The 24,134-nt window shown below is 45.2% G+C and overlaps 1 protein-coding gene across 2 annotated transcripts in view; it reads left to right on the top strand.

The window, feature by feature from the left end:
- Positions 1-241: 241 nt before the first annotated feature.
- The window catches only part of CA10 (carbonic anhydrase 10), a 364,718-nt gene continuing 340,825 nt past the window's right edge, over positions 242-24,134 (top strand). The window contains exons 1-2 of one of the 2 annotated variants that reach the window (XM_070394374.1): positions 242-303; positions 1,887-2,523. In XM_070394374.1, coding sequence (XP_070250475.1) covers positions 2,463-2,523 — 61 coding nt within the window. In that variant the 5' untranslated portion in view covers positions 242-303; positions 1,887-2,462. Of the gene's footprint in view, positions 304-665; positions 936-1,886; positions 2,524-24,134 lie in introns of those variants that run through there. The other variant, XM_070394373.1, reaches the window with a different exon arrangement.

Below are 24,134 nucleotides of genomic sequence, written 5' to 3'. Positions count from 1 at the left end.
CCCTCTTCCCTCCTCCCGCTTCCTTTCCACTCATCCACCCTTCAGATGCTGTTATCAGACCGAGGCTCCCACTGCGAGGGCTTCTAAACACTGCAAATAAAAATGTGCAAAAAATCCCCTGTGGGTTGTGTGTGTGCGTGTGCGCTGTGTTGTGTAGTGTGGTGCGTGTGTCCATCCGCGCTTGTGCAAAAATCTCCAAACGTCACAGTTTGCATTCCATTCCGGACGAGCGCGCCCAGACAGCCGAGATCTTCCCAGGGATTCCCCTACCCTGCCTCCTCCGCTCCAGTCACCCCCCAAGAGGTAGGTCCGGGGCTTCCTCCAACCCCCGCTGCAGCGGTAGAGGAGAGGCGGCCACTGCGATTTCCCTTTCCCCCGCGCCCAGCCCTCTTCTCGGGCGCGCAGTCCGGAGTGCAGGGCTTCCTCCCGGTCCCCTCGCATCTACCGCGCCAGCGGCTGGCCAGGTGCCGGTGCTTCCCTGGCCTCGGGCAGCCCGCTCGTCGGGAGACCAGCTGACCCCGAGCTCCACTTCGGCCGGGGCGGCGGGCGGCGGCCGCTCCCACCTTCCCGCGGGGCCTGCGCCCGCCGCGCCGGGCGTGAGCGCAGTGCGTGCCCGCCGATTCGGTGGGAAGACCTTCCCCGGAAGCAGCTGAGTCTCGGGGCAGGGAGTCTGCGGGACCCCGGCAACAGCCCTCAGAGCGCTTGAGCTTCCGAAAGAAAAACGATTGGAAGCAAAGAAGGGAAGCCCGTTCCCCTAAAGCCCGGGTTGCCCGTAGTCTCGGGTCCTCCTGGAGCTGGGCAGGGGCGCAGTTGGCCGCGGCCGCTGCTGGCCCCGGAGTGGGACGGAGGCTTTTTCTACTTTCAGGAGGAGGGAGGTGAGGGACTTGCAGGCAGGAGTTGCACCTGCTCTAGGAACCTGCAGCGAGAACTCGGGGGTAAGTCGTGTTCTGGCCCTGGAGCGAAAAGGGGAAGGGGGCGGTGAGCGGTGCGGGAAGGGGCAGGAGCGGAACGAGAAGCGGGGGGAGGCAGGGGGCAAGGAACGAATTATGCAAAAAAGAAAAAAATTCCCCCAATATTCCACCGCAGAGGGGGAGCGCAGCAGCACTCCCAGGATGAGTCCCTCCCGGGGCTCCCATGCCGAACCGGGGGGGGGGGGGGGGGGGCTCGAAGTTCTCTTTAAGGAGAAGAGAAACTCCCCAAACCTCGGAGGGTGACCGAGGCGAGCGGGGCGGAGTCTGAGTCGGAGCGGGGCTCGGGCCCAGGCGGCTGCCGCGGTGGCCCGCAGCTCCGGTTCCCAGCGCCCGGTCCTCCTTAGGGCCGCGCGGAGCCGCCCCTCCCCATCCCCGCCTTCCCGCTTCGCCCCCGGGCGCGGAGGGCCCCAGGACTGTAGGGTCTCCCGGTGGCCGCGAGGATGCTCACCTGGTCGGACCTCCCCCTCCGCCCCCCTCCCTCCTCCTCTCGCCCCCACCTGCTCTCCTCCCCTCCTCGTCGGGCAGCGTCGGGCTCCGTAGGCGAGGAAATAACGACCCCTGCAGTTGCAGTGCTGAAACCTCGGCGGCGGCGGCGGCGGCGCTCCTTGCGGGCGCTGGAAGCCAGGGTTCTGGGGAGCCCCGGAGCATAGCCGAGGATCGGAAAGCGCGCGCGCGGCGTGGGGAGCCCGCGGGCCCCCGACGCTCCCGGGTCCCCGGCTCCTCGCCGTTCGCGATCGGCGCCCTGGACGCGCCGCCTGGGTCGGGCTCGGAGGCGGCGGGCTGCGCGCGGACCTGGGAGCAGGGAGGTCGGCGGAGGCTGCCGGCGGCCGGCGGGTTCGGGCACTAATCCCTGCCTCTCTCTCTCCCGGTCTCCCGTCTGCCGCGTCTGCTCCTCCCTCCGCCCCCCGGAAGCAGGAGAGGACCGGCCCCGAAGCGGAGCAGCAGCCGCCCTCTGACCATGCCCCGGTGAGCGGGGCGGACTTCGAGGGCAACTTGGCGCCGACTGCCTGGGCTCGGCCGGCGAGCTGCGAGCTGCCGGGGCCCCGAAAGCCGAGGAGCAGCGCGGCCCGGCGGGGGGCTCTCGTCTATGCCTTCTTGGGGCGCCCGGCGGATCGGGGTCTGGTTTTTGCAGACGGAGCCCAGCGCTGGTGGCTTCAGGTGGCTGCCGCCGCCTCTGCTGGGGTTGCTTCCGCCGCTCGGGCCAGGAGCAGAGACCTTTGAGCGGGGACACCTCCGGGGCAGCGAGACATCGGACATGTGTCAGCACACCTGGGGCGCGCATCCGTTGAGCCCGAGGGGATTTTTGCCGGAACAAGTCAAGCAGCGATATTGATCTTGGGGGTGACTGTCCCTTGACCGGCTGTCCGGTGGGCGTGCGAGTGTGCACTCGCCCAGAAGTGTGTGAGTGTGTGGATGTGTGTGTGCCGTGTCGGGCTCCCCCCCGCCCCCCGTTTTCCCGTCGAGTGATGCACTTGGAATGAGAATCAGAGGATGGAAATAGTCTGGGAGGTGCTTTTTCTTCTTCAAGCCAATTTCATCGTCTGCATATCAGGTATGGGGCGCGCCGGAGTCGCGGGCGGGTTGGTGGTGTGTCGTGTTTGGAATGTATGGGGTCGTATCGTGTGCAAGACACTCGGTGGCCTCTCGGGGTGGGATGCGGGGAGGGTGGTGGCAGAGACCTGCTCAGCTCTGCGGGTTTGCTGCCTTCCGAATTAAAAACCTTCTGAACCCAAGGATGGGTGTGTGTGTGTGTGTGTGTGTGTGTGTGTCCGTTGGTGTAATATCCGTGTGGAGTTCTGGAACGTACAAGGGGTGGGGGATGAGAAAGGAGAGGCAGATGGGTGTTGATTTTCAAGGCTTTCTGGCTGAGAACTCTGGCGCCGAAATCTGAGCCTTAGCAACCCCCACCCCCAACCCCAGGCTTTCAAAGTTCCCAAACTTGGTGGCTCTGGCTGGCAAAATGGACGCGGAGCCCTGCCCTGGGTATCCGAGCACTTTCAAGAGACTGCGGGAAGATGCGGGAGTGGAGAATATTCATCAGGGACCAGAGGGATGTGGAGGTCCTCCATTCCTTCCCCAAACCCATCAGGCCCAGTGGTGATGGTCTGAAACATCCTAGCCCGCCCCCCTCCACCCCCCGCCCCGGGCAAATAAAAGCAAACCCCAACAGAAACAATACAGCATCATAAATGCCACTTTAAATTACGGTCCTTTGGAATGCCCAGTGGCAGGGGTGTGCTGGCTCACACTCACTGACCTCAGGCTACTTGTGCTAGTGTTTGGTTTTAGCAGGGGGTGGCAAGCCAGTGCGGGGGGAATGAGGTAGGGCTAGTGCCTGCCTGCACCTATGTGTCTCTGTGTTGGAAGGGATTCTGATTTCCAAAAATGTCTTCGTTGGTGCAGGACGTCGGAGGTTTGGAGGTTGGAGCCGTGAGAAAATCAGCAGTGTTCCCCAATTTAGTGCCTCCTCCCATTGACAGTGTCCACCCCATTTTCTTTTGCACCTGTCATTTAGGTGCCCAGGGTAAGACCCATTTGCAGCGCTCCCCTCTGCCTGCATTCCCTCTGCAGAATTGGGGACTCAGCCAACTTCCCATGAAGTCACCAGAAGAGGAGAGCAGGAACCCTGCCCCTGTGAGCAGGCACATTTGAGCATCATTGGGGGACAGGGACATGCTTCCTGCATCTTCCTTCAGTCCAGCCAATCCCCACCCTCTGATTCTGGATATTAAAAACCCTTGTCTGCCCTTACACTGGACCCAGATCCAAAGACCGTTATTCAGTTTCAATGTTCTCTTCATAGAACAGGAATAGGAAATCTTTTATTCAAAATTATTCCCTTTGGGGCTTGGCCACCCTACTAAGAAATTAGAGATATACTGTGGGCCTGGCAGATAATAAACAGTGCCCTTCAATCCTCTAGTGGGACCTCTTTTTCCCCATCCTACATCTAAGGGAAAATTCCTAGGTTAGGTGATTTGTAAAGGTTTATATCAGTCATATATCCAGGAATTGAACTGGGTAGCATCTCACAAGGCCACATTTTGCATCTTTCTCTTCTACATGTCTATTTCAACCTCTCTCTCTCTCTCTCTCTCTCTCTCTCTCTCTCTCTCTCATTCTCATTCCATATTTCACTGGTTATGAAATGCCCTTTCCATACCTCTCTCCAGCATCATAAATAATTTTCATATGAGACGCGCCATCTGAGTCCCTTTAAGATTTACAAAGGGTTAACATCATTGAGGCTCCACCCCCACTCCACCCCCAGCATCCTTTATTTCCAGTCCCTGCATTTGGTCAGGCCAGCACAGGAGACCCAGCTGAGAATGGGTCTGTTCTTAGCCTCCCATTAATGGGATACCTGTCACAGCTATACTTGGTTTGGTGTATCAGCAACTACAATATATAAACAGAAGCATTAGGAGCAGGTTATTTCCAACCCAGGAGGGGGGCCATGGAGTACAAGGCCTTTCACATGTGCTTACTAAGTAATCGTCATTGCTAAGTAATGAGGGGATAAAAGTGTAAGCGAAATTGCTAGCTGTCAGCTAAACACAGAAAACTAGGTTAGCGTTGCAAATGCCTCGTTAGGATCTGCACTGATTTGCCCTTTATGAAGACATTTAGGCAGAGATGCACCATTATGGACTCTCTATTTACACATCCATACACTTAACTTCAAAAGGCCACTTCTTCCAGGGTCCAGGTGGTTTTCGCTCTCCATAAACAGAACTACTCACTCAGTCAGTGATGTCCCTGTATGTCACAGGTCTGATTAGGAACATAATTATGACTCCCAGTTCAGGGGACTTTGTTTTTTTGTGGGGGTTTTTTGTTTGTTTGTTTTGTTTTGTTTATTTTTCCCATCTGGCAGCTTGAACAGGTGCAGGAACGCAATGCACTAAGATTGAGTAACTGTCTCAGGAGCATTTAGTAGGTCTTTCATTTCTGTTTCCATGATTTGCAGTTTTAATTTACTCACGACTGAGCTTTACCAAAAGGAACATAACCCTTGATTATAAAACCTACTAAATCTTAAAAGAGTTTAAAAAAAAAATAAAACAAAACACCTCTCTACCATCTTGCGATGAATTGCCCTGCCCAGGAAATGGGTACTGATTCTTACAGAGTTACCAGGGCATCACTAATTGATACAGTACTAGGCTTGGCATCATTACTGAGGAATACCAGACCAGGCAAGGCCAGCAAAAGTCTGCACTGTAAACGTTTTGCAGAAGGAAAATTTGGGGAGTAGATCTGGCCTGTAGAAGGCATATTGACTGAATTTCAGTCAGCAGCACTAGCTTTCAGGAATACTCTGGTGCTTTGTAGCTTAGTGTTTCGTTAATCAAAGGTGCCTACCCTCCCTCACCCCATCCTATCCCCCAAATTAAAAGTATATACAAGGAGCTTTTTCCCTAGACCTGTATAGATAGAATGCTTAAAATACAGAGACCTGCTCTTGGTAGATTTGATGGCTCTGCACTAGTCATTTGGTTTATGATGAAGCTGTGATACTACTATTTCCCAAGGTTGTTGACACTACAGGGTAATGGTAAGGAACAAAACACTCTTTATAAAATGCCTAGTGTGGTGTCCAGAATGCAGTCACCGCTGGCCACAAATGGGACTGGGTGGGGGTCAGCTTGGCCAGGCTCAGCTAACTAGCTGCTGAGGGAGTACCATGTGTGCTTTCCATGTGAGAGATTGTGTCAATTTTGGCTACTTAAGGACAACTCAGCTAGGCTGGAGAGGGAATACCATGCCTGGGAGTTCTTGGGGCTCCTCATTCGGCTCAGATCTCATTTTACTGAAAATGTAAGGCAGCCAAGATCTCTGAAGAGATGAGAGGGAGGGAGGGAAGGCAGGAGAGAGAGGGAGAGGGAGAAGGGCGAGAGAGAGAGAGAGAGAGAGAGAGAGAGAGAGAGAGAGAGGTGATTTTCCCGGTGCTAGCAAGAGCACCATTCCATCCTTACAAAAGCAGTTCACATCTGCAAGAATGAATGCTTAGCAGCACCAGGAGAGAATTCCCTGGTCCAAAAACAGCTGTCTGATTTAATTTACACAATGCATCCCACTTCCCTATACGTCAGCTTATTCATAATAATAACAGCAATGACAATTATAATTATGTGGTGCTTTCACATATATGACATAATATTGCACATATTTTAATTCATTTATTCTTAGAGTAATTTTATATATAAGGCAACCAGAGCCCACAGAGGGTCAGCCTGGAAGATTCTCAAAATCTGAGAATCAAAATCCAGTATATCATTTATGTTTTGGTTCAAGGTTTCTTTTAAAAAGTTGTTATTCAGTATATATTTTTTTATGTTTTCAATTGAAAGGCTAAATTGTGTTAAATGGATGTAAGTCGTAGAGAGTTTGAAAGTGGAAATTAGGGGGATTATATAGTCAAGAGCTAGAATTAAGGTAGCATTTGAGTGGTACATGACTGTCAATCAAACCAATGAGACTTATCCAAGTTTGCCCCCGCCCCCCATGCCTTATGATAAGCAACCCCTTAAGCCAAGAATGTGTCATACATTCTTTTCCTTATCTGAAAATTCAAATGGTTTCCCTTCAGCTTTTTTACACATAGAAAGGGGATAATAGTACATACCCCACACATTTGTTATATGGATGAGATGAGATAATGTATTCAGTGATTTTGGCACAGTGTCTGAGGCTAGCAATAGAGTGCTTGCAGTCATGTAAATATTTTTTTCCTACAAATCTGACATTGCACAGGTTTGTGAGGCCAAGATAGAACAGAGCCTTTAGTTTCCTTCCCTCCCACTTGTGTAAAAGCAAAAACAGAATCATCAGCAATCACATTTTATTGATTGAGTTTGAGCCCTCCTTTTAAGAAGGCCTTGGCTTAACAGCTTTGAAATGTCTCTTCATTTTGTTTCTCAGACAAATGAGACCGGCAGCCTTAGGTATGGATGCTAGTCATGAGTGGCACTCCCTTTATCCCTTGGAGCCTGATATGAAGGTGGGGCTTGGAAAGTTGAATAGGTCACCTGGGAACAAGGTAGTGCTTATTACCCAGGGGAGCAGCAGAATTTTCCTCTTTCTGCTTGTAAATTATGACTGGTTATAGAACCCAACTTTCAAGGGCTTCCAAAATGGCGAACTGCAGATGTTGTCAATGTGACTTGAAATAGAACATTCCATTAAATGCAAAAAAGGGCCATGCCAAATAAAGAACACCCACCTGATGATGCTGTTAGCAATATGGCTTCTTTACATCGAGTTTCCCACGTGACGTCACCTAGCCCAGTCACTGACAGGTGCCATCATCATCGATGAGACTTTCTTGGCAGTGAGATGAGATGAGTCTTCCTGAGTAATAGAAGGTCCCTGGGGATGGCTTGCTATCCTAGGTCATCAGTGCCTAACATCTCAACTTTTCACCTTACATATTTGGGCCTGGGGTTTAAGTTAAGAAACGATCTAGGCACCATAAAAGTGTATGGCAGCAAGCCATTGTAGAAACAGTATGGAAGTTAGAAGACTCTACTTGCTCATGAAGTCTTCCTTCATTATCTAGATGACTTTGGGCAATTCTCTTAGCCTCTTAGTATCTCAGTTTCCTCATCTGTAAAATGAAAATTAACTCAGCTTAAGATATATTTTTAAAATCAAAGTTGAGGTATGGACACACAATAGTGTTAATATTATTCATAAGATAGAATGAATAAGGCTTAATTGTTAAGATGTAGTTATAAAAGCAAAGTTGTAATGCACAAAATGTATCATGAGATAAAATAGTAAGAGTAACACCTAATGGTTTGGTAAAGGGCATAAATGCTTCAGAACAGAGAAAAATGGAGAATTTTGATAAATTTTGGAGATTGGGGATAGGAGAGATGGAGGGGACCATATTATCAAAGAGAGAGGAATAGGAATGTGTGAGATATGTAGTGAGGACTGTCCCTATTGGAAGAAAGGTTCACTTTGGGAGATGCTGGAAAATTGGGATGAGCCCACTCGGGGACCTGTTGAACTGAGAAGATATGCAACATCCTAATATATTTAATCTCTTGGTGGTTTTTATTTTTCTTATTATGGATCTTTGCATTGATCTTATGAACTGAACTTGGTTAAAATTTGTTTGAGATCCTCATATTTCTTTTGATCTTAAACTTCTGTGGCATGTCTCCAACTACTGTTGTACTTTTCATAGGTTGTACCCTATTTGGGATTGTAGACAGTTGAGATTTGAACAGGCTTCAGCCTTCTCCTCTGTAGAATGAAGATGATACTTCCCAAAGTTGTTGATCCTACAGGGTAATCATAAGGAACAAAACACTATTTTTACAAATGCCTGGCATGGTGTCTGGAATTCAGTAACCACTGACCAAATTACACATAGCATATGAGAGTAAGCATGGGCTTTGCCACTAAGATAGGCCAACATGTGAATCCTGCCTTCTACATGCACTCTCCTGCCTTCTACATGTGGGCTTGGGGAAGTCCTTGAAGTTCTCTGAGCCTCTGTAAAATCTGTACTTGGGATCCAGCAGGAATGAGTAAGACATTGCCCTTTCCCTCCTGGAATTCATAATCTAGACTGATTTTTAAAATATTGATAGTTACAGTAGAATGTGATAAGTATTGTAATGAAAGGAGAGACAAAAAGTGTTTGAGTAGCACAGAGAAGGGACATCTGACTCGTTCTGGGGGTGGGCAGAGTAGAGGAAGGAGAGGAAGTAGTGTTAGTTAGAAGGGGTTTAGGCTGTCTCTGGAAGGATATTAAAGTCTGGGCTTGGAAGATTTTGGCTGATTGACCAGGGGGAGCGTGATTGGGGAGGGATGATCATAGGAAACAACATTTACAAAGACAGGAAGATCAGATAGGACATGATGAATTTAGGGGACTGTCAAGAGGTCAATATGGCAACTACTAGAGTACAGTGTGATGGATGAGGCTGAGCATTTACAGAATGTGATCCCAATAAGAGTAATACCTTACCTCTAATCATAGTCAGTAAAAACCACCCTTTTGCCTCTTTGTGCAGGGAAGGCATCCTTTTAAGACCCAAGGGGTAGGTCTAATTTATCCTTTTTTTCTTTGTTAGGAACAGAACAGTCAGGGTTAAAGCTTTTGGCTCTGGTCCAGCTTTGCTCCATTTGGCCCAAATCACTAGGTGTTTTCCAGTGTCATCTCTAGTTCCAGGTGGCTTCTCAGGAGCTTTGGAGATAACCCAGATACATATGACAGAATTGACCTCTTCTCGCCCTAGGAAAAGGAGCCAGGACCCTATTGGTTGGCGCTGGATTTTGCAATGTGTCAATTGTCATCTCATTCTGCTGGATAATTGAATCTTTCCCACAGCTTTTTGCAGTTTTCATCTCATGTAAGCTTAAACAAAACTTTGAAGGATTTCTAGCATGCAGGGGTTGGGGTAGGGAGCTGTGGATGGTAAGAATTACCTTTGTAACGAAGCCATCATTGCTGCTTATTAGCGAGATTGGACTGGTAATGGGCCAGCCAGTGTTTGGGTTTGGTTGCATGCGCATGAAGGTGCCATCAGGATGGCAGCGGAGAGATGATCAGGGAGAGGAGGGACCTTAGTCACAGCAAATGCAGAAATCACCTTTAACTTCATCCAATACTTCTTGCCCAGTGGCTGAAGGGGCTGGGATAGGAAATGAAGCCTGTGACTTTCAGGTGAGTTTTCCAGAGCCAAGTCCTGTTGGCTTCGTAGCACAGTTGGCAGCAGTGCCAGAGTTGGAACGAACCCATTCACTGAAGGATATGAATCAACATATTCCCGTTCTGTGGTCCCCTCTTCGACCACACACAGACTTACCTGTCATCCTCAAGGAAAGCAGTTTGACAGCAGCACTTACTGAGTGAGCAAAGGCCATTCCTCCTCCGTGAGGTGGGAAGAAAAGTAAATAACCACCTAGGATTCTTGAACTAATAAAGGTACATATCTACAGAAGGCTTCTCTCCCATCCTCAAAGGGCTTAATGTGTTGGCTCATTAATCCCCCAAATGCTATTGAATGCCTCCAATGATAGAGGCAATGGCCAGGCAGAAGATAAAATATAGGGAGCAAAACAACCATGATCTTTGCCCTTATAGAATGTATACTTAGTGATACACAGATATTGGTTTCTTTTCCCATTGCCCAGCCCAGTACCTAGCATTCAGTAGATGCTCAATAATGAATGATTGGATTACTATGTAAATGAATGACAAGGAATGATTTAGAATGGCTTTCCTTCTTTAGCAGGAGACTGGGAGACAAGATCTGAGACTAGGAGGGAGTGGAGATGAAGACCTCTCTGTTAGCTGCCCTCTTGCTTCTACTGCATGGGGGTCTTGGAGCACGCAAAGAGTCAGAACTGAAACCTTCCCAGGGAGCAACATATTCGATGATTTTCTATTTCCTTCTCAGACTTAACTCATATCTGCATTTGGCCAACCAGTGTTATTTGGGGGCACTTAACAGTTGTTTTAATATGTAGTTCAGCAACTTTGTGTTCTATGATGCCATACTAAAAGCCTTGAACTAGGAGAATTAAGGATGAATGGATGCATCCTTGTTCTTTTCTCCATGTCATCTCTGTTCCTATGAAAGGAGATTGCTTAGGATGAGGTGTTTTCATATTGGGATCCAGCTTAGGGAAAACCAGCACAAGAGAAAGCTCACTGCTCCTTAGTTAAGTATTGAACTAGACTAGAGGGCTTTAAGGGGAGAGCCTACCCCACCCTTTCATCTTGGTGCACAAGCAATACAGGAAATGGCTCTGGTCTCCAAGGTGTTTCAGTCTTGTGTCTGAGAACGACTTCACCCTCCAGCTGTTTGTAACAGAACTGTGGTGTAGCTCTCCTAGTTCTTACCAGGGAGGAGAGCCAGGCACCTAGAAATGGAAAGAAGCTAGTGCAGTGGTCGGCAAACTGCGGCTCGAGAGCCACACGTGGCTCTTTGGCCCCTTGGGTGTGGCTCTTCCACAAAATACCGACTCCTGCGCATGGGCCACGAAGTTTCAATCGCACTGTACATGTGCGCCCACACGTGGTATTTTGTGGAAGAGCCACACTCAAGGGGCCAAAGAGCCGCATGTGGCTCGAGAGCCGCAGTTTGCCGACCACTGACCTAGTGAATTGGCAGTTCTTGGCTGTGCATTCTGTCTGTAATATCTGTGCATTCCGTCTAGTTGATCTTAACAGCTGTGAGGAAATGGTCAGTTGGGTGGTTTGATGTTTGTTTGCTTGTTAATATAATCGCAGAGGGGAGGTTACAGAACAAAGGCTCCTATTATTAACCTCTTTGCAGGTATATGGAGATGATACTGCTGGTTAAAAGTGAGGCATCTGTGAGTAATTACCTTTCTCTTGTGTGGCCTGGGTATGTCACTGTCTGTCTAAGTCCTGTCTAATGCACCCTCATGATACCAGCTTTAAGTCGCAGTGGCTCAAATCCCTGTAGAATGAAATATAAATTGGTGGAGTCATTATTTTTGTGTCCATGACAAGTTCTATCCTGCTTTCCACTGGGGTGAAGTTCTTTGTGGCCTTTTCATTTGGTGCTGCCAAGTGAGAGTCCTATGCAATTTTAAGTGTAGGACTTGGTGCACCCCCCTCCCCCTTCCTACTTTTAGCGCTGCTGAAATTAGAGCTTGACTGAGCCAGGTAAAGTCTTGTCATGTGCCACCTCAAGGCAAGATGGTTTGAACAAATTAACGAATGAGAGTTTTGTTTATGTATTAGACCTTGAGGCCAACCATGTGTTCAAGTGAAGCATTCCTCATTGATCAGAGCTTCTTGCAGGCCAGAGACTGTATTTGCAAGTGTTTAGTGTCACAAACATTAATGACGAGCCATTGAATTCATTTTAATGCTAACAATGCTGTAACAACAGTATCCAAGAAAATTTGGGAAAACAGACTAATTTTTTTTTTTTTACCAAGTTTGCAGTTATAACTCTTTCAACCTTAAATCTGTACTTTTAAAATAAAACTTTACATTATGTCTTAAGTATTCCCCCATGCTGCTAGTCACTGCTAGCTCAGGGGCATGGAGGAAGTCATTTCACTAGTCTGGGTTCCTGTTTTCTCCTTTTATTTTATTTACTTATTGTCAGGGGCTAGCTTATTTTTATTTACTTATTTATTTTTATTTCAGAGAGGAAGGGAGTGGAAGAGAGATAGAAACATTAATGATGAAAGAGAATCAACTATTGGCTGCCTCCTGCACGCCCCCTCCTGGAGATCGAGCCCACAACCCAGGCATGTGCCCTGGTGGGCAATCCAACAATGTCTTCCTGGTTCCTAGGTCAAGAACACTCAACCACTGAGCCACATCGGCCAGGCCCATTTTTTTCCTTCTAAACAGGGATATTGAATGAAATAATATCTAGAACCCTTTCCAATTTGGACACTTTATAGTGTTAAGAGACTTTTACAAAAAATTATCTAAATTTGCTGTTGATGCTAAACTCCAGTTTTTGAGATGTGAAGGCAGCAAGATTAAATAACAGGACGAACGTTCAAGACTGAGTGAGCAGGAAAGTGGTAAATGACTTTTGAAATGGCAAGCATAAGCTAAGGCATGAAGAGAGAATAACCCAGATTGTTTGTGGAATGATGACCTTGCCCATAGCTCTCTAGTAAGATCCTGGGAAAGATTCTGGGGGTCATCATTGACTGCCCTATCAAGCATTTACTGAAAACCTTGGGGTCTGTATATTAGAGTCTTAGAATTTAATCTCAACTCTGCTGTTAGTTGTTGTGTGACCTTGGGAAGTTACTTAAGATGTCTAATCCTTCGTATTCTCTCATAAACTGGAGGTGATAATACCTACCTTTGGAGTCAAGGGAGACTGAAATTTAGAAATGCGGCGTAGTGCTTGGCACACAGAATGGACTTGATAAATGGGGAGTTTTGCATTGTTATGACTGAAGCTAAAAGAACAAAAGACGTGTTGGGCAAAATTAAGAAGGAACTTGGCAGTATCATGTAAAACATGGGGGTTAAATGAGCCAATTCATGGGCAAGTGTTTAGCACAATGTCTGCACATAACACATAATCATTTGAGGTTGGTTGAATCTGATTCACTGGGGGAAGCTAGGATGTCTGGGGAATATTTTAAAGGTAATAAGAAAGAAGACAATCATGTCTTTTTTATAAAAGGATCTTCAGAGTCAATTTCCTGGGTCTGCCCCACATTTTTTAATAATTAAAAAAAATTTAATGCCACATATTTTCATTTTACAGCTGCGGTTTAGACTTATCAAGGCCTCTACTATAGGTATATGGTCTCATGTGACCCAGTAAGAACTTGGCCTTGACAATGGTGGCCTAAACAAAACCCTGATTCATTTAATGTTTTCCCTGATTGATACACATTAGTAAATGTTCGTTTATTGTTCAGAACAATAAAGGAATGAGGCATTATGACCCAATTCAATTATGGTAAAGCTATAATTTTTACTAGTACATGTTTTAAAACTGTCACTTGCTTGTTTTTACTGGAATTTGGTTATTCTATTTTTTTTTTTCATTATTCAGTCTTGCCAGCTTCCCCAAAGCACTGATTTATACACATGGCAACCTTAACCATGTTTTTTTTTCAACAAATTCTCAACATGAAAAGATAGTTTTGATTTATGTTTCATATTCACTTGAGAGAATGATTTTTAAAATGATAATTAAATGCTAGGCTATTCCTGAGATTGCAACATGATTCCTTTTCAAATACATCTGATCTGAAAACTTCAGCAAAAGACATAAAAGGAAAACCAACAAGAAACAGGACAGATGACAAATGCTGTATGTATTGATGTTAAGTAAAGACAAGCAAACTGTGACCTAAGTGTGTTGGTCTCTAGGGAGCCAGCTGTGGAGCTTTTCTGAGTGTTTGGTATTTTTATCGGATTTCCCTCCCCCAATCACATCGGTGGAGGCTGGATTACAACTGAGAATGCAGAGATTAATGGCCTGTTGTGACTAATCCACCTCACCCCTACTCCTGTTTCTCTGAAATTGATTGAATTTAGAGAAGCAGAAGATAGACCCACACCAGCTAGCCTGATAATAGATCCCAGTGAGTTAATGAGACCTAATAGCTCTAAGTTCACGTAAACAGGAGTCATGGAACTTTCATGGAACACAGTCGCTTTCTGCATTAGGGAATTCTTTTATTCATTGCTTATTAGATTAGATCCCAATGTGTTGTTTCACAGTCTTTTCTTAAAGGTGAACATTTTCACATGATTACATTAAAAAATTATAACACTATTATAACCCAATTTAAAGTAATTGAGAGAAAAAGAGAAAAGGAGTCACATAACCTGAATGCAACTGTTGTTAAGAGTTTGTTCCCTCTAGGTTTTTATTGGAAGCGTTTTTATTTATTTGAAGTTGCATTCCACTATTCTGTTTGGACAAAAAGTCATGTGAGATAAATATATGGTTTGTGTGCAGTAAAGCAAGGCCCACCTAAAATGTAGACAAAAACAATGTGAAAATAATTATATACATAGATGGATAGCTATGGCATTGATGAAAATCACAATTTTATGCCAAATTAGTGAGCTCAAATTGGATGAAATTTGAACAGAATTGAAATGTCTAAATCTTTAATTATGAAAATATTGCTCTTGAAAAAAATAATTAGTAGGAAGATAAGAAAGATAAGAAATGTAATAATAGTATTGGAGGTTTTTTAGTAGAAGAAACACTGGAAGAGACAATTTAGAAAGGATTTTTTAAAGTTTCATTTAACTATTAAAACACAGAAATATGTTTATATGTACTGAGAAGCAATTTAGGTGAGTGATTAAAAGCTTACACAAAAATCAATAAAATATATTTAAAAAAAAAAAAGCTTACTCAGAGGCAGACCTAGGTTTAAACCCCCTCTCTGCCTCTTCCACGCTGGATGGCTTTGGGTAAGTGAGCTGCATCTCAGGTTTCTCATCTGCAAAATGGGGATAAAATAGAACCACCTCAGTGATTTTTTTATGTGTTCAATGACATGTGAAAGTAAGGCACTTAGTATGATATTGCCAGGCAGACAATAGTGTCTTAATAAATGTGACCCACCAATAACACTATATTCATAACATGTAAGATGCAGCCAGCATCCTATTTGTAAAGGACGAGCATCCTCTGAGTTGCTTGCTTTTGTAGGGAACATTGTCCCATATAGAAGCTCAGAAACCTTCAGTACCTCCCTCTGACTCTACAAAAAGAGTTCACCCTATTAACACTGGTGTGGCAAAGTCTTCTATGATACCCCGGGAGCACCTTTTTGACTTGGCTCCAATTTGCCAACTCACTCTTCTGTGAACGCCTCGCACATACATACCTGTGCCTTTGTTCATCTTGTGTTTCTCCACCTGGCTTTCACCCACCTGGATCACACCCATCTCACAAGTTCAGCCAGCGGGCTCCTTCTCTGTGAATGCTGGGGTCATCAGTCCCGTTGGCCTGGGTCTCTTGGTTCTCTACACCTGTGGGCTCTTACTGTCTCCAGAGCCGTTCATCACCCACCAGTCTTTCTTTTTCCATCAGATAGAAAACTCACTGTGATCAAGATTCATCTAGTCTATGCTGTTCCCACTCTTAGCACAACATGCTGATTGGTTGGGTTTTACTCTGCAATTTATAATGATAATTACAAGATTAACTGCAGATATTCCAAGTAGTATTTGTTAATTTGAGTTTTTTCCTATTCCTCAACCCACCTACCCCCTCTTAGAGATACTACAGCAGCTCAGTGAATAACAGTGCATGGGCCAAATCTAGCCAGCTACCTACTTCTGTAAACAAAGTTTTGTGGAACCCAGCCAAGTTCATTCATTTCTGTATTGTCTATGGCTGCTTCTATGCCAGAGCAACAGAGTTGAATAGTTGCAACAGAGACAAAATTGCCTGAAATGCTTAAAATATTTACTGTCTGGTCCTTTGCAGAAAAATTTTGCAATCCTTAATGCAAATGATTGATTTGGATGCTTCCACGAGGTAGGGTGATAAACTGCATTCCTGGATAATCCATTTCTTCAATGGAAGATTGTCTAAATTTTAGGTGAAATATTTTTTAAGTGTTTTTAGCCCTGGCCAGCTTTTCTCAGTGGTTAGACCATTGGCCAGTGAACCAAAGGGTAGCAGATTCAATTCCTGGTCCAAGGGCATGTACCTCAATTGCAGGTTCATATCCACAGCCCAGTTGGGAGGCATGCAAAAGGCAACCAATCCATGTTTCTCTCTCTCTGCCCTCCCCTCTCTTCCACTCTGACTTAAAATCAATGGAAAATATATCCTCAGGTGATGATTTTTTTTGAAGTGTTTTTAAGCATTGAGGCTTTGAGAACTTCAGAATTATCTTGACTTTTGTGGCTATCTTGCCAGCTTTTACTGGCCCAAAGGGGGTTCCATGTGCACCTCTCGCTGTCAGAAACCGAAAAAGAAATCTTTGTTTGTGCTGGTTTGGATTTCTAAAGCTCCCTTCGCTGTCAGAGGAGCTTGGCACGGCTCCGGCCTTGCCCAGACAACGTTCTGGGGGAAGCCTCCCTCCCCTAAGGGGTGATTTGTGCTGGGGATGGCAGCTTGGCAGGGAAGGAGCAAGCTTTCCAAGAGAACGGTTCTGCTGCCAGCCCTTTGAAAAAATAACCTCTGCGTTTGGGAATATGAAGGTCAGACCACATTCAGAAATAAGAACGTCACCTGGAAAGACAAGCAATTTTAGGAATGACAACCTGAAAAATCAAACCTTTCCCCCCGGTGATTGAGACAGGCCTGACACATAACCCGAGCCGTGATCAGTTTCTGCACTTGGATCCGTTTCCTCCCAGATACCAAGCTGAATAAGCATGGCGGAGCTCTGGGAGATGGTTGCTGGCCGCCCTGGACAGATGAGGAAATTGAAGTCGGAGAGGCAGTAGCTTACCCCGGCCACAGTGGACACGGGGTCTGTCGCGGACCCCGCAGGACTCCCAGGAGCTGATATCCAGCCCTCTCAGATATGGCATTTGCAGTGAGAAGCCCCTAGAGCAGATTTCAGAATGCTGCTTGATGGAGGAGGCTTCTTCTGAACTCCAGAGCAGGGCTTGGCAAGCAAATTGTTTTTTTCAGGCCAAGGCCGGGAGCTAAGAACGATTTTTGCATTTTTAAATGGGGGAAAGAACTCCAAAGAAGAAGAATATTTCATGACACATGAAAATTATATGAAACCAAATTTTGGTCCATACATAAAATTTTATTGACACACTGCCACATCCATTCATTTATGTATTTTCTGTTGGCTGTATTTACATTACAACAGCTGAAGCTGAGCTGTCTTAACAGAGCCTCTGGCTGGCAAAGCCTAAAATATTTACTCGCTGGTCCTTCACAAAAAAAAACATATTTGCTAACCCCGGCTCCAGAGTGCATGTAATATAATAATTAAAATCAATTTATTGAACTATAATATATAAAAAACGCACTCATTTTAAAACTACTGTTTAATGAGTTTGGGAAAAGTATACAACCATGTAACCACCACCACCATCACCATCAAGATACAGAACATTTCCATCATCCCTTTAATGTTCTTGTGCTCTGCATAGTCATTTTGAAACTGAGACCCAAGGTTGGACTGCCTGCCACCTCAAAAGCCAAACTTATGAGACAGGTGGTGGTGAAAAAACAGGAAAGAGGTTTATTCACCTGCAGGCAACCTGAAAAGATGGGGGACTATTGTCCAAAGTCTATCTCTTTATCTCGGTGTAGGCAGAGGTTTTTATAAGGAGGGAGATAGAAAGCAGAACAAACAAATCAATGGGAAGGGGCTGAAAAGTTCTCTACGTCCAGGCCAACATGGTCCCATTTCGATAATGATCTTGAAACTGTTCAAGTGATAGTCTGGTGTGCATCATCCTGGTTCTATGGTTGAAGGTCAGCAGATCTCCTAGACCTGGGTTGACTGAAGGTTGGAGTTTGTATCCTCTAAAGTTAGTTCCTAGAATTTTTATACAAACATGCTGTTTATCTATAAGCTGCATATTAGTCAGAATCACCACTTACAGGAACAATGTCAAAAGAATGGTGAGGTTTGTTACAATTCCCCGCTGTTACGATTAGTTCTCCCATCCTTGAATTCAGGCAACCAAAGATATGATCTTAGTCAATAGTAGTAGCTTTTAAATGTTTGTTTCTTGAGCATTTTGGACCACTAGAGACTATGTTAAAGAAGAGTGGCTGTGGGAATGTGGGAAAATGATTTTATTCTTTCATTTGATAATTTCTTAATTTACTCTAAGCAGCCACTTAACTGTTTGTAATATGAGTAGCTGACAGGTACTATGCCAAGAGCTCTCTATTTATTATCTTATTTAATCGTTTAACCTTATAAGGGAATTCTTATCCATCTTCCATTTTATTAAGAGGAGACCAAGACACCCAGGTTAACTTGTGAAGAGTACACAGCTGATAAGATGTAACCTAAGATTTGAACTCTGATAGTATATCTAAACCCAGAGCATGAACATGCCACTCGCTTACTCAGTTTTCTCTACAAGCCTGCTTGGGGATGAAGTAACAACATTTTATAGAAGAAGGAATCTCAGAGAGGTTAAGCAACTGGTCCATGTCACACAGCTACTAATTGCCAGCCAGGATTTGAACTCCTAACTGCAAGCAGAAGGCACAACACAAAGAGCAATTGAAAAACATTAGTTTGAGAAATCACCCTGCCCTGCAGAGAGCTGTGGGTGAACAAGCTGTAGCTAATGCAGAGGGGGAGAGATGGCAGTGGGTGGAAGCAGTCTTGAGCCAGATATCCTTTTGCTTTATAAACTAATGGATATTCCAAGACTATTTATTTAATATAAGCAACTAATGGCAGTAAAGTGCTTTGAAAAACCCTGAGGGGTATGTCCATGCTGACCAGCATCAATAATCAAAGTCTCTCTTCCTATCCCTTCACAAACAACATTATATCTACCCTGTTTTGTTTAGATTGAGCAGAAAGCGAAAATCAAAGCCTGAGAGGAGAGCCACTTAGGGTGTCTCTTTCCCTCCTCCTCCTCCTCCTCCTCACACCTGCTATTACAAAGGAAGGTGCCGCTTACCAACCCCTAGTTTGAATGATTACCAGTAAACTGCATTTCTTCAGGGCCTTTTTACTAAGCACTTGGCACCTAAAAGGTACCCCAAAATAGTATTGGTTGTTCTAACTTTCTAGGAGCATCCCATCAGCCTCTCTGCAGGCTTTTCTTACTTACCCAGGTCAGGAGGTTATGTCCACTGGGGTCCTTAGTTATATATAACAGAACCCCTTCAAGACTAGTGTCCACAGAGAAGAAATCCATTAAAGCATCAGAGGTGCTTACTGCATCTGCGGGTGGGCCAAGGAGTCAGAATGGAAGACTACGCTTATAAGAACGTGCTGTGGGATGGTTCTAGAGAAAGACCCCTCCTTCTGCCTCTGCTGAGGAGAGATCGCCGAATCCCATCACTGATGTGGACGGGTCACTAGACACCCCTGGTGTCCAGAAAGCTGGACAGTCCTCCTCCAAACTTAACCGGAAAACGGATTCCACATCAGGACCTACTTCCTCATGTTGTTCACTCAGAACTGAAGTCTTAGGCATGTCAGGTTGGCCAATCTCAGCCACGTTCTGTGCCCTCTGAAAAGTCAAGTTCAGGGTTCTACCTGGGTGGGATTGAATGCAGAAGGCAGGAAATAATACTCCAAACATAGTGGGATGGCTGAATAATGGCCCCCTAAAATGCCCAAGTCCTAATATTAGGATTCTGGGAATATGTTAAAAGGGACTTTGCAGGTGTGATTAAATTAAGGGTCTTGAGATGGGAGATTATACTGTATTAGGCCCAATATAATCACAAGGATCCTTATAAGAGGAAGATCAGAACCAGAGAAAGTAGAGGTCAGAAGCTGAGGCTGAAGTGATGTGCTTTCAGGATGGAATAAGGGGCCTGTGAGCTAAGCAATGCAGAAGTTCTCTAGTAGCTTAAAGAGACAAGGTAATGATTCTCCCCTAGAATCTCAGGAAGGAACACAGGCCTGCAGACACCTTGATCGTAGCCCCCTAAGACTCATTTCAGACTTCTGAACCCCAGAATTATGAAGACAATAAATGTGTGTTGTTTAAAGCCATTACGTTTGTAATAATATGTTACAGCAGCAATAAGAAACTAATACACATAGGAAAAGTATTCAAAGTGTGATGGGAAGCCAGAAAGCATGACCAATGTCATTAAAGCAGCATCGGAGGAAACCTAGAAAAATGGTTTCCCATGTTCAATTCACATAGGGTTTCATCCCCCCACTCTGAGAGCATTCTAATATAATCCTAGAGCCAGATTGGATGAACACACTGAGGAAGTTGCTTTTGATTATTCAGCTTGTGCACCTACTTTATTCACTCCATGATTTATTCAACAAATGGTTTACTCATTAAATAAATATTTACTGGAGTTAAGTGCCAAGCACTGGGAAAGAGCCTATGGTTACAAAGGAAAATCAGAGAATAAGACTGAGAGCTAACAGTCAAGAAATTCAGAGACACTGGGTTTAGATTGAACCGATTTCCAGTTGTCTGTATATATCAAGTCCCACCAAAAATCCATGTTAGGGTGGTTTGGAAGAATAGGAGTTAGGCTGTCCAGATTTTTCCAGAAAAAGAGCCCTAACAATTTATATATAAAGGCATTATAACTGGAATAAATATATTTCAATTGAATGTCTATTGTAGTAGTAGCCAACCCTGACTGAGTGCTAAAGAAGTTTATGTGCTTTATCTATAATAGTAAAAGCATAATATGCTAATTATACCGGATGTCCTTCTGAAGCCGGGACTGTGAGGGAAGCCCAGGTCCCAGGTGCCTGCCAGCAGCTGGAGGGCAGCCCAGGTCCTGGGTGCCAGAGGGAAGCCGGTGCTGGCAGCCGGGGGAAGGAAGGCCTACTCTTGCACGAATTTCATGCATCAGGCCTCTAGCTTTCATATAATTGTCACATCAACCCCATGAGGTATGGACAATTATTATTCCCATTTTACATATGAGGAAACTGAGCCATAGAAAATATGATCAAATTCACATTGCTAGGTAACAGAGCTGGGATTTAAGCCTCAGGTCTTTTGACACCTGGATACGTGTTTTGTGGCTCTGCCTGCTTGTGTGCCAAGCACTCGGTTAGGGCTAGGAGTGAAGAGGATCCTGATTTAATGAGCACGGCACACCATCTGTCAACAGGACTGCTGAGCAGTAACTCAGCAAAGCAGCAGCTCCCAGAACCTAGGGAACCGAACACTTGGGTGTCATTTGGGTAAGACGGAGCTCCTGGCTCAGTGGGCAAGAGGCCTTACACAGCCTACCTACTCAGCCTGGGAGTGATAAGTGGTATCTGTGTGTCCTCGCTTCAGTTCTGCCCAGACTCAGCATTTCCTGTGGGTGCTGAGGAGCCACTGCAGAGGGGAGGCACCCACCTAAGACTTGAGCTAACATCAGGATCCCCAAATAAGATCCCCAAATAAGTGAATCTCAAAGTTCAGTAGATAAAATAAAATAAGCTATGAGAATGCAAACAAAGAATTACATAGCTTTCCAAGTTGACTGATTTTAAAAGGGAAAACCCTCATTTGTGTATACAATTTCTGGTGCATTTAAAGATTTTATTAGTTTACAATTGAAGGAGAAGAAACCCCTATGTTTCTTTGACCAAATTAGGCACAAAATACATTCTAGATTATGTCAATTTTAAAAAATATTACATAAGGAATATATATATAATTATACTCTCTCCTTTCTCCTTCCATTCACCTGTAGCTGTAAGCTCAGGTTAGCACTCTGGTCAATGGTATTGTTTACATTCATACCCTTGAAGCCTATTTTCAGAAAGTGTAAGGGCCTTAGGTGGGTGCCTCCCCTCTGCAGTGGCTCATCAGCACCCACAGAAAATGCTGAGTCTGGGCAGAACTGTAGCGAGGACACACAGATACCACTTATCACTCCCAGGCTGAGTAGGTAGGCTGTGTAAGGCCTCTTGCCCACTGAGCCAGGAGCTCCGTCTTACCCAAATGACGCCAAGTGTTCTGTTCTCTGGGTTCTGGGAGCTGCTGCTTTGCTGAGTTACTGCTCAGCAGTCCTGTTGACAGATGCTGTGCCGTGCTCATTAAATCAGGATCCTCTTCACTCCAAGGGCCCCAGGCATGTTGGGAAATAGACTCGGTGGTGTTTTCCAATGCTGGATGGTCTGCAGCTCAAAAGCGTGAAGATAAATATTCTACTTCATTGTGCATCCACTCACTCAGGCCTTACTGGGTCTATTCCCTTCACGTTGACAGGGCACATTTAGAAGAGTGAAATGGAGTGCTTTCAGGCACCCAGCTCCTCTACCCATCACTTTCTCTTATGCTATACAAGCTTGACTCTTTTCTCTGAGACTTGTCTCCACACAGTGTTTTATGTCAGTTATGTACCATATCCTGAACCAAAAAGAGCCCTTCCTAGTCCAGTGTTCAGGGCTTAGCTTTGTTTTTGAGGCAGCATTTTGCAAAGCTTATTCCTTTGAGCACTTGTTGGAGGACAAGAGGGGGCGCTGTTATAAACCAGTGTGGCTTCAGCACAGATAGCAAGTGTGACTACAGAACAATGACGTTAATAAGTTCTGTATTTATCTTAAGAGTGATGGGAAGCCACAAGAGGGCCTTAAGCTGGGGGGCGGGGGAGGGGGGTGGAAGGGTTCACATGATCACATTTGAGGCTTAAGAAGACCTCTTTGGCCACAGATTGGAGAAATGACTGGGAGTGAAGTAGGGTGAGGAAGACAGGTGACCTTGAAAGAGGCCATTAGGAGACTCTGGCAGTCTAAGTTGGAGATGGAGGTAAGCTGACGAAGGTGGTGTTGGATATGGAGAGCTATGGAAAAGTCAGGAGCTGTTTGGGACATGGAGTTTAAAAAATTGGGTATGGTGGGAATGAGGGAGAAGGATGGGTCAGAACAAGACCCAAGTTTTTGGCTGAGGAACTGTGTGGATGGCAGTGTCATTCATGGATCTAGGTCACAATGGAAGAGGGGAGCCGTCATGCATAGCATTCACTCTGCATTGAGTCCCAGAGAATTGCAAGCCACCATGAAAGGAAGAAGGAGATGTGTAGAGTTGGGGAGCAGGAGAAAAGGAGATACTAATGAAAGAAAGAGAACACAGTCTCCTCTACCAGAGTTTATCATGGTATAAGAACAAGCACACCTGCTATTACTATTATCTTTAACTAGTACTGGCAATACCGCTATTACTATTGATTGCTTAGCAAATGTCTAAATCTTAACTAGTCTTCAATTCTTACAAAAACCACCTTGATAGGTATCACTCATTGCCCCTGTAGAGCTGAACAGACTGAGGCTCAGAGATATTAAGTAATTTAGCTGGAACTAGCAAGTGGCTGAGCTCTGAGTTGAACCCAAGTTTGCCTGGCTCTAAAGAATATACTCATAACTCCTAGTGAAAACTGTCACCCAAGGGGCAAATAAATGGGTGCAGGGTGAGGGTGATGAACATTAAGAATAAAGTGCTGAGATAACAAAGGAGGTTGTTGTAGGGATATTTCTCGGAGCAGTTGAGGTCCGCTGGTTTTGAATGAGGCTGTATATGCCAAATATCTGCGTGCAAGGACATTAGTTTGAAGTAGGGAGCAAATAAATGGGATTAATAACATGTAGGGTGAAGAGGGCATTGGAGGTAGCTTTCTGAAACAACATTCTGCTTATAACCTTTGATGATGTTACTTGGCCAGTGAGATAAATGCTTAGCTTGGCCCACGTGATTCTCATGACCTTTATAAATTCCCTTCCTGCCTCCCCTCTGTGTGTGCCCTACACTCCAGCCATAAAGGAACTTCCCTCCCTCACTGCTTCTTTTCCTTCTATGTTTTCTTCCTTCCTTTCTCCCTGTATTCCTTCCTTTTTTCACTTATTTATTCAATGTTCATAAGTTGAGCACCCTGTGAACTATACTAAGTCTTGAAGGTCTTGGGGACATGAAGATAAAAATCCTCAAGGAGCTCATGGGTGGCTATAATACATTGAGTTCATAAAACATTGTGTTATACTTTGAAATACACACGTTGGGTGGTATAAAAAGAGACCAGAAGAGGGTGTGGCTCTATCTAAAGGAGGTGGACATTG

This window comes from Myotis yumanensis, unplaced genomic scaffold, assembly GCF_028538775.1.
Source record: "Myotis yumanensis isolate MYYU_CA2020_CCGP unplaced genomic scaffold, mMyoYum1.0.hap1 SCAF_16, whole genome shotgun sequence".
Classification (NCBI taxonomy): Eukaryota; Metazoa; Chordata; class Mammalia; order Chiroptera; family Vespertilionidae; genus Myotis; species Myotis yumanensis.
The sequence above is the reverse complement of the archived record's forward strand: the minus strand, read 5'-3'. Positions and strand labels throughout refer to the sequence as shown.